The following is a 16,823-nucleotide window of genomic DNA, read 5'->3' as shown; positions in this document are numbered from 1 at the left end:
TGGCTTGTTGGTTCCTTGTTGGGCTTTGCCTTTTCTCACTGCTTGGACACGCAACTGGCAGTCTCTCTCTCCAGGCTGAGGGTATAGCTGTGGAGGAGGGGCTTAACAGTTTTCACTTAGTGTCACGCCTCCTATGGAGATGAGCTATACCCAAGGTCTTCTGTGTCCCCCAAGGAAAGAGCGAGAAAGAGATTTTACTGGTAAGTTATACAAAAATCTCGTTTTTGGTTATAATGTCATTAGATGATATTGTATACGTATGAAAATGCACAACAGCACTCCTGAGGTCTGCCTGCTAGGAATACTGAATGATAATTGGGATCACTATACAACAATATTCCTAAGGGAATCCCTGTTTCTGGCACGTAACACTGTAGCACTGAGATGAAACAGTCCCAATACACCGAACTTGACCATGTGGAAATGGCTAATAAATCAGATCCTACCCTACATAGTACTGGTATACAAACATCGCAATAAACTACAGAAATTTGATAAAGTTTGCGGATTGTGGTGTGGGGCAGCACAAACTATTTATTCAACCTTGAGATTGCGATGAGCAATATCAGTGGCTCGAGGAGACATGGCTCAGTAGGTGTACCGGGACATTTGTATACATCAACATTGCTATGCTTTAAATTATGTCATAGGGGGCGGGTAGCATTGCAATGGCTGGCTAGAGATGGGACTGACAGTTACTGTGTTATTGGTTACAATGTCTTCTGTATTAAGAGATTTGGACCATAAAGGTCTTAGAACCTCCATTTGTACATTGTATTTGGCAACAAAAATGTATGATGCTGTTGTATTTCTGTCAATAAAACAATAAAAAAAAAAAAAAATACCCTTTATGACTAAGTGGGAGGAGGACATCCACTGCTCATGGTCTATTGCTAAATGGCATACATGCTGTGAAGCTGTCACCAGAGGCAGCTGGCAAGTCTCTCTGGTGTAGACTTCTCTTAAGATCCTTCATAGGACTTATTTAGTACCTAAAAGACTACACCGCATCTATCCATCGGTCTCACCCCTTTGTTTTCGAGGATGTAATGCTGTGGGATCAATATATCGTATATGGTGGGCATGCCCTAAAGTCAGCTCATATTGGTCAGAAATAATGCACAATCTTGTCTAATGTTTTGGGTTCCACCTTTCCTAAGACCCCATCAGTTTGTCTCCTTGGAGATGAGCTTATTAGCTTAAAATACGCCCATTTAAGCTGGCCCAATATTTTTTGCTAGCAGCACGTATACACATTGCAGCTAAATGGCGGTCCAACACTCTTAACCTGGCTGAAGTTGTGCAAAGAATGGATAAAATGGCTGGCTATGAAAAAATCCCAGCTACTGTAGGAGAAACGATTGAATCATACTTAAAACTCTGGCAGCCGTGGCTGGCCTCCTACACATCTCATGGGATTCCGTACCTGTCCATGTAACTTTGAGAAGTCAGTAGCTTCCTTTTTTAGTCTAATTCATGGTGTCTGAATCATTTTATGCCCCAGCACCTACCCTTCACATGTCTGTAAAATCCAAACTCTGCACCCATAAGAAAACAATGTTTCTGTTTCTTGAAGTTGGTGACAGTTGGTGTTAAGTTCATTAAACTATATGCATATTCTGGAAACGTCTCCTGCGTGAGGTGCTTTTTTTTTTCCTTCTTGATAATGCTTCTTTTCTGGTTTCTGTAACTTAGTTGGTTTTATTAATGCATAAAATAAATCAATTTGAAAATTTACACTACAATTTCTTTAGTCTAGCATTAATATGACTTAATTTAAATTGACATAACTTATCACTCAATTCTAGAAAAGTATATAAAATGAACCTGAAAGATCAGAGAGACCCTAGAATACACTCCCAAATCTTCTGGTTTTGCGCGTTTCCAGATGATTTTGCAGCGTTGATACAAGTGTATGGTCTTTCATTCACATTTGAACTTTTTCACATTCTTCCCAGGTTTGGAAGAAGAAATTGTCTGCAGCATTTGAAAGTGGAGATGCTGCCGAGATAAAGCGATGCAAGAACATGGAGATTTTGTATGAATCCCTGCAGCTGGCTCACAAGTGCATCCTGAATTCCTTCTATGGATATGTCATGCGCAAGGGGTACGTGGTTTTTATAACTATGGTGTAAGAACTAAAATATTCTTTCTAAGAACCCCTCCTTTGCAAAACCTTGATAACCTTTTATAACCCAAATCTTTTGGCCATCTTCACCTTAAAATCATTGTAGAATACCGTATACTGTTGTATTTGAGAACGAATGATTTGTTTTATCTAGAATGTCCAAAAACTTCTTTGTAGAATAAGTGAGATGGACTGCCGTGTCCAGATATCCACATATTTATAATCTGCCTGTTATCCAGCTCTTTCACACTGATGACCTATTCTATGGATAGATCACCAGCATCTGATCAGCGACGGTCCGACACCCAGGACCCATCCAGGATCAGCAGTTTGAGACGGCCTGGCGCTCCTGTAAGTGCGGTGACCTTCTCATTGCTTACCCTATGCCAGTGTTGTCACGACTAGGCCATAAGGCCGATGGTCCTGATGTCACTGGCTTAGGGTAAGGCTACTTTCACACTTGCGTTCGGAGCACAGACGGATCTGCACCTATAATGCAAACGCTTAGATCCGTTCAGAACGGAGCCGTTTGCATTACCATGAACAAAAAAAAAAATATATATATTTTTTTTTTGTTAATGATAATGCAAACGGATCCGTTTTGACTTTACATTGAAAGTCAACGGGGGACGGATCCGTTTGAAAATTGAGCCATATTGTGTCAACTTCAAACGGATCCGTCCCCATTGACGTACATTGTAAGTCTGGACGGATCCGTTTGCCTCCGCACAGCCAGGCGGACACCCAAACGCTGCAAGCAGCCTTCGGGTGTCCGTCTGCTGAGCGGAGCGGAGGACAAACAGTGCCAGACTGATGCATTCTGGGCGGATCCGCATCCATTCAGATGCATTAGGGCTGGACGGATCTGTTCGGGGCCGCTTGTGAGAGCCTTCAAACGGAACTCGCAAGCGGAGCCCCGAACGCTAGTGTGAAAGTAGCCTAATCAGTGACAAGGCTGTGGAACTTACAGGAGCACTGGAACATTCTCAGACAACTGACACCCGGGACCCCCACCGTTCAGATGATAAATCATCAGTTTAAATCGGAATAACCTCAATTTTTTTTTAACTTGATAATCTTGACCCTAAGGGCCTATTTCCGATGATTATACCACACAAGTTCAGAGACTGTAGAACAACCACCGTGGGAAGACCCTACAATGTTCTATTCGTAGACATTAGGGGGAAGTTATCATGAGGGTAATAATATTTGAAGTCAGTTTTGCTTGAGTATGCTTTGGCTTACTTTTATGCCAAATCCATCCAATGTGGCATGTTTGATAAATTTAAAAAGTGGTGTACAAATGCAAAAAGTCACAAAAGCCCTACTTTTATGAAGCTGGAATTCTGGAGTAATGGAATGATAAATCGGGGCCATTGATTTTTAAGGTGTTTTGGCCATAATATGGACCCCAGAATAAAAGTGTATTACAGCCATAAATCTCTATGCATAAACGGCATATAGCTGGCTCGGTTAACGCAATTTCTTACACGTTGAGACGTAGTGCATGTTATGCCACTTATGTGTTGAGGGTCATTTGTGCTCCTTTACTTGCAGAGCTCGCTGGTATTCGATGGAGATGGCTGGAATTGTATGCTATACAGGAGCCAACATTATCACTCAGGCAAGGGAGCTGGTGGAACAGATAGGGTGCGTAATGGGAAACATGTTCATCTGCTGTTCTCTTGTTCAAATTGTGTTACATCATTTTTAATTTTACACAAAAAACTGGCGCTGATTTCATCATTATCGTTGAAGGATCATTAACCCACAATATGGAAGTGGCCAGCTCTTAATTACCGTTTGTAGTGCCACATGACTACTGAGGCTTGTTCACACTGTCTTTGCCAAAATCCATGCCAACAAACTGCCTAATGTAACTGCTTCAAGAAAGAGTGTGCATGTTCATTCTTGACAGACTGTCAAGTGTCCATACAAGGATTAGTATTGAATGGGGCTGATCTGCACCATGTAAACCATGCGATACCACGGCGGAAACCTGAGGTTCGGTCATTGATTCCACAACAAATGCTTGTTGGATCATTCCAATGTATATTTTGCCAATGTAAACATAGCCTAATGCTTTATTAATCAGTGACCGAAACGCAACTACATACAGTATTTTATTTGTTTCACACTTATAGATAACAGGAGTAAGGGTAAGGCCTTGGTTACACTTCAGTTATTTGATCAGTTATTTCCACCAGTTATTGAGAGCCAAAACTAGATGCGGGTCAAAAACCTTATCTCTGAGTAGCCTCCACTCCTGGTTTTGACTCACAAAAACTGATGGAAATAACTGACTAAATGCCTGATGTGTGAACTGGGCCCAAGTTATTATACTTGACATAGCATCTCTTCTCTTTTGATAGGAGGCCTCTGGAATTGGACACGGATGGGATATGGTGTGTTCTTCCAAATAGCTTTCCAGAAAATTTTGTAATCAAATCCAATAATGCAAAGAAGCCAAAAGTGACCATATCCTATCCAGGCGCAATGCTCAATATCTTGGTGAAAGTAAGAGATTAATTATAGTTACTATGGAACAGTGAGGTGGTGGTTTCCCCTGTGTCTTATCAGTATAAATTGGCTAAGGGCCCATTCACATGGCGGGTTTTACAGCGTAATTTTGGTGTGAGCAGCTATTTTCTTTCTCACAGCTGCTACGCAATCCTCAGCGCTGCTGAGACGTATGGGAGGCAGAAAGGATGTGGCCACGGGCAGGCAGCCTAAAATTCTTGTATGGTCATGGTATTCCTTTATAAAACTCCTTCACAGTCGCACTTCTTTAAAGGGGCTGTCCGGTTTCAGTACAGGTCATCAATATCAGATCGGCGGGGTCAGACACCCGGCACCTCTGCCTTTCACCGTTTGAAGAGAACGCAGCGCTCATGCTAGTGCTGCATTCTCTTCTCTGTTTACCTGGTCGCCATCGGCTTTGGAGCCATGTGCAGGTGTAATTACCGCTCCTACGTCCCATTCACTTGAATGGGATGGAATGTAACTACAACTGCTCCTTCTTAAGGCGAATGGGACAGGAGCTGTAATTGCACCTGCTCACTGCTGCAGTGCCAACGGCTAGCAAGTAAACAGTGAAGAGATAGCAGTACTTGCAGGAGCTCTGCTTTCTCTTCTAACAGCTGATCGAGGGAGTGCTGAGAATCGGACCCCCGCTGATGTAACTATATAATGACCTATCCGATAAGTCATCAATATAGGCTAAGCGGGGTCACTCCTGTGACTGACAATGCTAAAGCATGCAACAAGAATGCAGAAATGTCCTGTGTAGTACTTGCACTAAATTAGCTCTCTAACTGTATAACAGGTAGAGTACTTACGAGAATATCCTGCTGAGTTTTGTTATTTTGCAATTTTCTAGGAAGGCTTTACGAACCATCAGTACCAGGAGCTTGTTGATCCCTCAACACTAACATACGTAACACGCTCTGAAAATAGTATATTTTTTGAAGTGGATGGGCCATATCTTGCCATGATCCTTCCAGCATCAAAGGAAGAGGGGAAGAAGTTGAAGAAAAGGTTGGTGACCTTCAGAGTTCAATTTGCTAAAATTTTGAGGAATCTTGCACTTATGGTCGTGGCATAGCTTTAAATGTCACTTTTCATGGCCAGGTATTCCCCTGGTAACAAATGCTGATCAATGATAACGGCATGATGGTCCCTGCTCGTCACCTGCAGTAATAAGTTCTCTGTGGTGGCGATCATTCTTCCTATGCAGTTTGCGCTAGAGCTGTAGGTGTGCTTGTCTTGTGAATGACTGCTTGGAATCTTCCCTCTCCTCCCTTAGATATGCTGTGTTTAATGAGGATGGCTCACTTGCTGAGCTTAAAGGATTTGAAATAAAGAGAAGAGGGGAACTGCAGCTGATCAAGATTTTCCAGTCCTCTGTGTTTGAGGCTTTCCTAAAGGGAAGTACGTTGGAGGAGGTCTATGCATCTGTAGCCAAAGTGGCGGACTACTGGCTGGATGTGCTTTACAGCAAGGTGATTGGAAACTTGTGTTGAATTGTTAGTTTATCACATCAGAGTTTGAAAGTGCCAAATTATTCAGAACAGTCTAAGGATCCTTTCACGTCACCGTTTCTCCTTTCCGTTCTCCGGCTCCGTTGAGGAGCAGGAGAACGGAAAGGACGGATTCTGCAGATAACTGAGACCTAACTGAGCGTAACAGAGCTTAAAGACCCCATAGACTATAATGGGGTCCGTTCAGTGTCCGCTCAGAACATGATTTTTGAGCAGAGACTAAAGTCCTGTATGCATAACATAGACCTAATATGCATCATGGTTAAAAATGTGGGTTTATCATGTACAAGATTTGAGTTTTCATACCTTTTTGTCATTTTTCTATATATTCTGATACCCCCTTTTTGTTTTTTGTTTTTTTTGTAAGGCTGCCAACATGCCAGATTCTGAGCTGTTTGAATTGATCTCTGAAAATCGTAACATGTCTAGACGACTTGAGGATTACGGGGAGCAAAAATCTACATCTATTAGTACTGCCAAACGCTTAGCGGAGTTTCTTGGCGATCAGATGGTTAAGGATGCTGGACTTAGTTGCCGATACGTTATATCTCGCAAGCCTGATGGATCCCCAGTTACTGAAAGGTGAGGGCAATAAGTCAGTAAGCTAGGGATCGGCAACTTCCGGCACTCCAGCTGTTCTAAAATTACAACTCCCAGAATCCAGGGTTGTTCCCCTGCCCCCCCCCCACATTGTTGTAATGACTTTATTTTAAATCTCGATGTAATTGTCGATGGCCTCTGTTTTCCCCTTTCTCTCCAATCAGTTTCCCAAGGGTGTGGTGTGGGCAGCAGGGCTGTAGAGTGGGAGTTGCTAAATCAGAGTCGGTAGAAATGTACCGACTGCAGCTTAAAGGAAAAAAGTCGGTACATTTCTACTGACTCTGATTTAGCAACTCCCACTCTACAGCCCTGCTGCCCACACCACACCCTTGCCATAACCCCTTTTCTGGAAGTGGCAAGGGTGGCGGTAAAACGCCATTTGCTCAAATAGCATTTAAAATGTTGCAAGTCCCAGATATGTGACTATTTTAACACCAGTTTTTGGCATTTGGGTGTGATAAATCTCCTCCTTTTTTAAATGTGGGCTTTAGATTTTAAGTAGAAGACATGAAAAGTCCAGCATTCTTCTTAAATGTTATTCGTCATCATGTATAATGTAGATGTAATGTAGGCAATGATGCAGTCAACCAGGAAATCTTACTGTGTTAACCCTCCCAGTTATCTTCCCATCAAACATGGCTTTAGATCTGGACCTACATTGATGAACACTATAAAGGCAAATTGCTATTCAAAGGACTCCTAAACATAAGGAGTGATGTATGGCGGACTGCTAGCTTCTTTAAGTTTCCATGTAAATCTTGGTCTTTGTTTTTATTAATTCTAGAGCTATTCCTTTGGCGATTTTTCAAGCGGAGTTGGGAGTAAAGCGACATTATCTACGCAAGTGGCTGAAAAACCCATCTTTGCAGGATTTGGACATACGCTCGGTATGTTACCAGTCTGTTGTATTAGTATTTTTATTTATTTTTTCTTAAACTATTTGAAAGGTTTATTTCATTGTTTTTTGTTTTTTTTTCTCCAGATTCTAGACTGGGATTACTACATAGAGCGTCTGGGTAGCGCTATTCAAAAAATTATAACAATTCCAGCAGCATTACAGCAGGTATGGAAATTGTATTATATCCTGTTTTAAAAAGTAGAGATCAATTTGTCCTGAGGATATAGTTTTCCTGGATGTACCATAGCTCAAACGTTGCCTAGAGTGGCGAAACGCGTATCCACTTTTCAGCTGCATGCCTGGAATGGCTCTGTGTGGATTTTCATCTTTGTATATACATGCTCCCATTTACAGTAAGCATTTTGAAAATGGTGAATAATGGGAACGCTAAATATACTAGAAAGTTGCATAACTCTTCATTATGTGACAATTTATCTTTTTTACAGTATTTGTAAATTTGCGTCTGGATGTGTCCTACAAAACCAGTCTGGCTATTGGTTACTGTGTCATGTGAGTCTTTATTTCAATATGACATGGAGTCAACCTATCTTGTGTGTTTTAGGTGAAGAATCCAGTCCCCCGTGTAAGGCACCCAGATTGGCTACATAAGAAATTACTTGAGAAGAATGATGTCTACAAACAAAAAAGAATTAATGAACTGTTCACAATTCAAGGAAAAAAGCAAGTGAGTATCAGACCCCTCTGAAATCGGGGATGAGTATATTCTGATGTTCTCATAGTAACTGGTGAACAGCGACAGACCATGTGTCTGCTACTGCGAGGCCTGTGGTCAATGGAGGGCCCGGCACTGAGCTGCTTTTACTTCCTGACAGTCCAATGAACTTTCTGCAGGGTCCACTAGTTAGGGTTCACTGCATAGGGACTTGTACAGCTCCGTTTATGAGTGCTATTGGAGCTGTATAAACACATGTGTACTGAGCTCCCCAGTACATAGGGACATAGACTTATGTCTTTTGTTAACCTATCAAGTTCCAACTTTCTCAGATCAGTTATCCAATGACAAACATTTGTAATGGACTTTTCCCTTACGCCCATGACAGCACCCTTGAGAGACCGCCTCCATCCAGGACAGGAAACGGGAACTTTTGTGGAGAGCTCTTAAGGAGGGGCACTGCCCCTATACCACCAGTTCCTGTTTCCTGTCCTATGGATAGTATGTATTTTGTGGAGAGCAAGATTTTAGGCTGCAGGAGCCCCTGAAGACATTCTTAATAGAGGTTACCTGGTGCAGCGTAAGTCTCCACTTAGATGCCGCCTGCAAAATTTGGGGTCCTCCTTCTGGGTCCTGGATTCAGTATCGAGCCGGTGTTCCTGGGCAAGTACCAGCATTACCGGGAGGTGATGCTGTCACGCCGGATCTTCCTGGCGGTGTTCAGGAAGTCCGGGGCCTTTCTCTGGCTGCCTGGTAACTTACAGAGGCGGGGGGAGAGTTTTGTTCCGCGCGAACCGAAAGTTGCATCAGCCTGACTTCCGGTATTTGGAACGCATGCGGTGAGCGTTCCGGAAGTGGGGGAGGGACTTCTCCTACTGAGGCCGTATGGGAGCAGCGGCATGGACCCGACCTATGGTATTTAATATTATTCAGCGCGCGGTCAGAAGGAGCCCAGCCAGCCTACAAGCATCAGTGGATCCCTTATGGAAGACTCTCTCTTTCTCGTGCATGGCATTGGGGGACACAGCACCATGGGTATATGTCCAACTACCACTAGGAGGCGACACTAGACATAAAGTGTTGGCTCCTCCCCGTTGGGCTATATCCTCTCCACAGGCACTAGGCAGATCAGTCTTGTTCTAGTGTCCGTAGGAGGCAGACCTGACCTGCCCTTTTTGCGCAGATCATCCTGCTACTTTTTTTATTTTATTTTTAATTTTTCTTCTCTGCGGGTTCCAGCCTGCTGCAGGGGTGGCTCCATCGTGTTCCACTTTAGTTGCCCCCCTGCGGGCGCGTACTCCGGTACCTGGCAGCCACCCAGTCCCCAAATCTGCTTCCGCAGTGGAATTCCGGCAGTCCCACGGTTCCCGTGTTGAGTCCGCCGAGGGGGGTGGTTACTGCTGCGCCTGAAGACGTCTGAGGGTGAGTATGTTAGATTAGGGTCATCGTTTCCCCCCCCCCCTCTCCTTCCTTCCCGGATACCTACATCTCTCAGCTGTATCCTTGCCCCAGAAGCCCCCTGGCATTCTGTTTTTCCCTCTGGGGGTCGCTTCTTCAGTTCTCTCCCCCACCTGGCCCCCGTTCGTCGCGGCAGCTCTGGAGCACCTCTGCGATCGGCCGCGCTCCACTAATTTAGGCCCCGGCTTTTCGGGCCTACTAGGCCGCAACTCCCCGCCCACTTTCTGACCTTCCCGGGCTTGCTCCGTCACCTCCCCTCCGTGGGGGGAGCATGGGAGGGGCCTCTCCTGCCTGCCAATCCAGCTCCAGGTTCCCTGCTCTCTGAGGGGCGGTTCTTCCTCCGGCTGTCGGCTCCTGCTATCTCCGCGTCGCCATCTTCTGCTCTCCTGCTAGGGGCAGCCCTGCTGCTCTATGAGGGCCTCCTCTCCCAGCCTCCCTATCGGATCGCCACGTATTTCACAGGCGTCCGTTGTCTATGGAGGTTTCCACGTGGTCGCCTTGTCCACCCTCCCACCGTTTTGTGTAGGTCCCCCCTGAATGGGCTCCCTCCCTGTCGAACCATGGGAACCTTGCCTGACTCTCCCAATCCCTGGCGGAGTCGCTGGAGCGCTACCTACAAATTGCGGTCTCCTCTTCCTGACCTTCCTGGTTCCCCTATCCAGGGGCTATGTTCTAGGCAAGCTGATAATTCAGGCAAACGCCTCTTGTAGGGTTGGTAACCCTTCTCGGCCTCTAAAGGTTCTTTTGTAGTGCCTGTACCATAGAACACAGACCGGCTTCTATTGCCGTGGCGATTTAAATCTGTCTGTCTGTTTCCAGCCGCCTTGTTACTTTAATAGGTAGAGTTCCTACACCTACTCCAGATGCTGTAGCCATTATTGCTGGCTGGCTTTATGGTGTTCCATGCGGCACTATTTTCCCCTACCGGGCGAGATATACAGGCCGCCTTCAAGTGCCGTAGCAATTGCACCTGTCTGTTTCCAGCCACCTTGCTCCCTTCATGGGTAGAGTGCCTACACCATCTCCTGATGCTATATCCAATATCCCTGGCGGGCTCTATTGTGTTCCGTGCGGCACTATTTCTCCCTTTCCGGCGAGATATAGAGGCCACTCAATTGCTGTCGCAATTGCCTCTGTTTGGTTCTAGTGGGCACCAGGCTGCCACCTTGCTCCCTTTATAGGTAGAGAGTACCTTCACTATCTTCAGAGGCTGTTGCCGTTGCTCCTGTCTGGCCTTATGGTGTACCTTGCGGCACTATTTTTCCCTTACCGGACGAGATTTTGAGGCCACCTTGTATTGCCGTGGCCACTGCACCTACCTCATCACCAAACAGCCATCTTACTACCTTCTTAGGTAGAGTTCCTGCACAGTCTCTGATGCTGCAGCTGTTACACCTGTCTGGCTCTGTGGTGTACTGTGCGGCCCTGTTTCCCTCTTTCCAGGTGATATAGAGGGCCTCTTTCAGTTGCCATTGCACTTAATTGTGGTGTGCACCTGTCGTTCTTTGTGGTACCGTGCGGCCTTATTTTCCCCTTCCCGAGCGGAATATAGGTACCATTGCTAACGTGGCAGCCGTTGCACTTCTCTGGTCCTAGAGTGCACCATGCAGCCACATCACTCTGATCTTAAATCTAGTACCTCTACCATCTCCAGATGCTGTACCCATTGCACCTCTGGTCGTATCTCTACACTACACAGCCGTATTTCTACCTTACAGGTTGAGGACCTGTTCCCTCCAAATGCGTTCGCATTCCCGGATGCTGTGGCTTTGTTCCACCCTCCTTGGTTTTAGGCGTGTATTTTTAGTACCCACGTGCTGGGCCCTATGGTGCAATCTGGGGCCCATACAGTTTCTGTATTACTGGGTGCTTCCTTCCCCGGGCTCTAATCTGTGCTGCGGATGTTGGCTACTTCCCTTTTTGGTTCTTCCATACATCTGCCACTCCGTTACGGTCGTGCTCCTTGTACTTCTCAAGGCACTGTCCACAACGGCCATCCTGGTTCGGAAAGTACATGGTAACCATATCTGGCAGGGGTGGGCCAGCCCGACCTCCACCTTGTCAGTCTAGTGCTCCTTCTGGTGTACCCAGTAAATGGCTGATCTGTTCTGATCTGGTGCACATACAACCACGCTCCCTACACCATGGCCAGGTGTTGTGGGCTTTTGTGCTAGGGTTGCTATTGCCATCCCTATCAAATACTACGGTCTGCTGCACTCCGCGTTCCCCATATTATAAAGGAGTACCCGCATTGTTTTCTATTACAGGGCGGACCATTCCTGGTGGAGTACAGTGTTCTCCACTGGATCCTCTCCTTCTTGGAGTACGTAGCTTAGTGAGTACCGACCGCTGCAGCAGTTTTTGGCCATCGGTGGATGTCCTCCGCCACGTGGAATCCTTCTGGGGTCTGATTGCTCTGGCATTGGACGCGGTTCCGTATATCCTTTGGGGTCCAGGTGTTCCTTTATATTCTCTGCTTAGTTGTACTATCTAACAGAGGGCAGTCCCCTGGGACCTTGCTGTTGTCTGCGCCTGTCTGGAACTCTCTCCCCCTGGGAGGCTTCTGTATGTCTGTCGCAGCTGGTTTCTACATTTCGTGTAGTCACTCCCGCTTTTTTTCTAGCGACTTCGCCTTTCCTTATGCATATGGATGATATGGGTGTCTGTTTTAGTGGTACAACCCAAGCCACTGTACTTGCCCTCCCCGGGACAATGTATGCAGATTGCTGGCCAATATTCTTAGAATGGCTAGTTGTCCATGGCCAATTCTTTCCTATATGGTGGTTCTTTTAATTTTTTTCTTGGATATTCTGGTTTTCGTTGCCCTCTGGTGGTTCAGTTCCTGGTTCCTTGTGAGGCCATAGCGGGTACTCCTTTCTGGATTCCTTGTCCCCGTTCATTTGACCACACAGATTCTGTATGATCGTTGTTTGGGTGTGGCCTGGTTGATTGTTCCCCTTGTGGGTTTCAATAGCCTTGTGGACCTCTTGGGATTCGGTTCTATCTTCCCATCCTCCCACGTCAAGTGCCTGGTGTTGAGTGGTTTAGTGCCATGGTTTGCATTTCCACCGTACGGTCTCCTCCGGGAGGGACTTACTCCTGCTTGTAGAACCTTTCTCCTTAGACTGTTGGGAGTACTCTCTCCTCCCATGTCCCTCAGTCCAGTGTGTCCCTGCTGGGCTTTCCTGGGCCTGCATCTCCCTTATACTGCATTTGGCCGGAGTTTCTCCGGTCTTGCGCTTCTCGGCGATATTTTGTGTTCAGAGGCTCGTTCGTCGTCTCTTGGTTTGGGGATGCAGGTCTTTTATATTTTTTCTTTTCCTCTCAATAGGGCGCTTCAACTTCTTCACCTGCTTTGCGGTGAGGGGAGTCCTGCTTTTTTCACAGTGAGCCTTGCTATGGCTTCCCTCACCCTTGCTCCCCTGGCCCGTCAGGGGTTGGCCTCAGGGTGTTTGTGCTTTCGCCTGAGACAATTAGAATATTAGGTAGCTCCAATCGCGATGCTGCTATTTTTCTCTCCAGCCTTCAACTGAGCTGGGTGTTCCTCTTTGCCGCCTTCTTGCAGGGTCGTTCTCCCAGGCATTTGTCCTGGGGTGCTGGCAGTCGTCACTGTGGCTTCGTTGGGGTTGCTCCCTTGTTATGAGGCTTCCTGCCTATTTCGTGCTTTTCTCCTGTTGGGTCACGTAGTTCTCCTGCACCTGTATGCCCAACAGGTGGCGTGGCTGTACTTTTCCCACCCTCAGGCACTGCTTTGGGACGTAAAATCCTTTTCTCGTAGTAGGCATTGGGGGACAGAGATAGCACCCTGTTTTTTTTTTTTTTTTTTTTTTTTTTCTTTTTCTTTTTACTTCCGCTTCTCCGGGCTGGTCTCTTGATCTTTCCCGGTACGGTAGTTGTTGGTTCCTTACCTTCTCTCTCCTACTGCTTTTGGTACAAACTGATCTGTCTAGTGCCTGTGGAGAGGGTATAACCCAACGGGGAGGAGCCAACACTTTTTTATGTCTAGTGTCGCCTCCTAGTGGTAGTTGGACATATACCCATGGTGCTGTGTCCCCCAATGCCTACTACAAGAAAAGGATTTTACGGTGAGTACAAAAGATAATTTTTTTTATTTTTTTGTTTCAAAAATATTGTGTAAAACTTAAATAAATAAGTATACATTTTAGGTATCGACGCGTCCGTAAGAACCTGCTGTATAAAAATGACATGACCTAACCCCTCAGGTGAACGCCGTAAAAAAAGTGTCAAAAAAGCCATCACCTTGCATCACAAAAAGCGTAATACCAAGCGATCAAAAAGTCATACGCACCTCACAATAGTACCAATCAAACCGTCCTCTAATACCAAAAAAATGACCCCCCTACATAAGACAGTCGCTCAAAAAAAAAAAAAATACGGCTTTTAGAATATGGATTTTTTTTAATGCTTTTTTATGTAAAACTGAAACAGCCCAAAAAATTGTCATATTTGGAATTGTCACGTCCGTAATCACCTGCTCTATAAAAATACCACATGATCTAGCCTGTCAGATGAACATTGTAAATAACAAAAAATAAAAACTGTAATGAAACTGTTTCAATAAGCAGTATAGACAATAGTCTTTATGAATGTGTGCAATAGTCTACTGTAGCCCTTGGACAACATCTTACCCGGCTACGGTCGTTGCTTAAACTCCAAAGAAGTATTATTTTCTGATTTATTTGCATTAGAAGGTTATACCTATCGAGGCATTTATGGCATAATATTATCATATGACATCAAAGTCCTGTGAGTGTGGTTCCCACCTCCTGGGACCACTCTTATCTGAAGAACAATGCCCCACCATGAATGGAGAGCAGCAAGTAGCTATTTTGGCAATGCCATAACAGTGAATAGACAAAGTTGCATGTTCATGGCGAGACCCCATTGAGAGAAGACATGGGATCTGCACCTGTCTGACTTTTTTTGCATGTCCTCTTAATAATGCTATACATTTTCCAGATTGAATAACTAGTTTTATGTAATATTTTGCTGCAGTTTATATATTACCTTTTATGTTTTAGGTCACCGCCCAACTGCAGCAACCAGATTCCTCACAAACTGCAGATATTGAGGACTTTGGCGTAGGGAAACGTCTGCAGCCCACTATTCCTATCAGCACAAAGAGAAAGCGTGTACCAGCAGCAGAGGAGAGTCAAGGTGACTCGCAAGATGTAGCACTTACACAGTCTTGGAGGGAGGTCTTGGGTTCACCACCTCCACTCGGCACCACAAAGGTGAGTTTGGCTTGTTAACTGAATGATTTGCCACTGTGTTAGAATCAGTGGCTGAAGTTGGTTACCTTTTCTGCATTTTTCATTGTTCTAATGATCCTTCATAGGAAGAGAGACTTCTTTGGTTGCGTTATCACAAGAAAAAGTGGGAGATACAGGCCCGTCAGCGCAAAGAAAGACAGAAGAAGCGGAGATTAGATGATGGGGATGCAGTCCCTGGAGCGGGAGGTGTAGTCCGTGAAACCCAAGCTGCTGGGTTAGGCAGTTTCCTGCGTCGAACGGCTCGCAGTATCCTTGACATGCCCTGGCAGATTGTGCAGGTTAGGCTTTATGATAAAAAAAACTGTGTGCCACAAGACCTATGAGCTCTATATTAAGCACTTGTAACTTTTGCAGATTGGGGAAAGCAGTCAACCTGGAATCTTCCGCTTGTGGGCAGTAATTGGCAGCGATTTGCACTGTATCAAGCTCAACATACCTCGTATTTTCTATGTCAACCAGAGAGTGCCCAAAACAGAGGATGGAGTGGTGTACAAAAAGGTTGGGGCTGTACCACTTAAATTTACGTTCCTGTAGTGTCTATTCCTGTTTCATTAGCAACCTCCCTATGTAATTTACAAGCAGCAAAGAACCTTAAGGGCTGTTTCACACGAGCGAGTCCATTGCGGGAATCGCGCTCCGTGTAAGTGTGATCCTCCGCTCTGGACTTGCAGGAGCGCACGGCATTATCATGATTTATAATGCAATGTGCCTCTGCTTGAACTTATTTCTACAGAATCATACTAACAGCTTTATGTCACTATGATTATGTGGGAAAAAAGGCCATGCAGAGGCACGCAGCATTATAAATCATGATAATGCCGTGCGCTCCAGCAAGTCCAGAGCGGAGGATCACACTCACACAGAGCGCGATTACCGCAATGGACTCGCTCGTGTGAAACAGCCCTAAGGCTACCTGCACATGGGTGCAGGTTTACAAATAAAATCGGCACAGATTTCCTTGTGAATTTCCGCACCAAAAATTGTGGCAGAATGTTTGCAGAAAATATCACGTTAGGCTGCACCTCTTTCCACTAAACCACTCCCAGGTTTCTGTTAATTTGTTCCTCTAGGCGAGCTAGGTGCTGTGGACTTCTAAAACAAATGACCTAATTGCGCCAATTTGCAATGTCGTGATGCAGCCATATTAGGAAAATGTAGGCCACTGATTTCCACTTTTCTATTGTGAATTTAATCTATAATATGCTATGTATTGCTTCAGTCTGGATTCGTCCAGAGCAACAACAAAAAAATTTTCGCAGGGCTGCACAAGGTGTAAAAAAAAAAAAAAAAAAAAAAAAAAAAAAACAGGACTCTTACTCGCCTCAGTCATCCCCTGCCACTGCCTTTCCAATGGTGCTGGATCTCCATTGCTCTGCACTTCAGGCCTCTTTCACACTACCGTTTTTTTTTCCATTTTGCGGTCCGTTTTTTGCGGTCCGTATACGGAACCATTCATTTCAATGGTTCCGCAAAAAAACGGAATGTGTTCCGTATGCATTCCGTTTCCGTATTTCCGTTCCGTTGAAAAGATAGAACATGTCCTATATTTGGCCGCAAATCACGGTCCGTGGCTCCATTCAAGTCAATGGGTCCGCAAAAAAAACGGAACACATACGGAAATGCATCCGTATGTCTTCCGTATCCGTTCCGGTTTTTGCGGAACCATCTATTGAAAATGTTATGCCCAGCCCAATTTTTTAAATGTAATTACTGTATACTGTATATGCCATAC

At 45.2% G+C, this 16,823-nt stretch overlaps 1 protein-coding gene across 1 annotated transcript in view; it reads left to right on the top strand.

The window, feature by feature from the left end:
* POLE (DNA polymerase epsilon, catalytic subunit) overlaps nt 1-16,823 on the top strand; it is a 103,294-nt gene that overhangs the window by 63,086 nt on the left and 23,385 nt on the right. Inside the window, exons 21-32 of the mRNA XM_044275264.1 lie at nt 1,959-2,107; nt 3,686-3,778; nt 4,501-4,645; nt 5,508-5,665; nt 5,934-6,129; nt 6,536-6,750; nt 7,553-7,655; nt 7,751-7,831; nt 8,229-8,351; nt 14,840-15,052; nt 15,157-15,369; nt 15,446-15,589. Of these exons, the coding sequence (XP_044131199.1) occupies nt 1,959-2,107; nt 3,686-3,778; nt 4,501-4,645; nt 5,508-5,665; nt 5,934-6,129; nt 6,536-6,750; nt 7,553-7,655; nt 7,751-7,831; nt 8,229-8,351; nt 14,840-15,052; nt 15,157-15,369; nt 15,446-15,589 (1,833 nt within the window). The remainder of the gene's footprint in view (nt 1-1,958; nt 2,108-3,685; nt 3,779-4,500; nt 4,646-5,507; nt 5,666-5,933; nt 6,130-6,535; nt 6,751-7,552; nt 7,656-7,750; nt 7,832-8,228; nt 8,352-14,839; nt 15,053-15,156; nt 15,370-15,445; nt 15,590-16,823) is intronic.

Source organism: Bufo gargarizans, chromosome 1, assembly GCF_014858855.1.
Source record: "Bufo gargarizans isolate SCDJY-AF-19 chromosome 1, ASM1485885v1, whole genome shotgun sequence".
Taxonomy (NCBI): Eukaryota; Metazoa; Chordata; class Amphibia; order Anura; family Bufonidae; genus Bufo; species Bufo gargarizans.
This window is presented reverse-complemented; position numbering and strand designations above follow the sequence as displayed.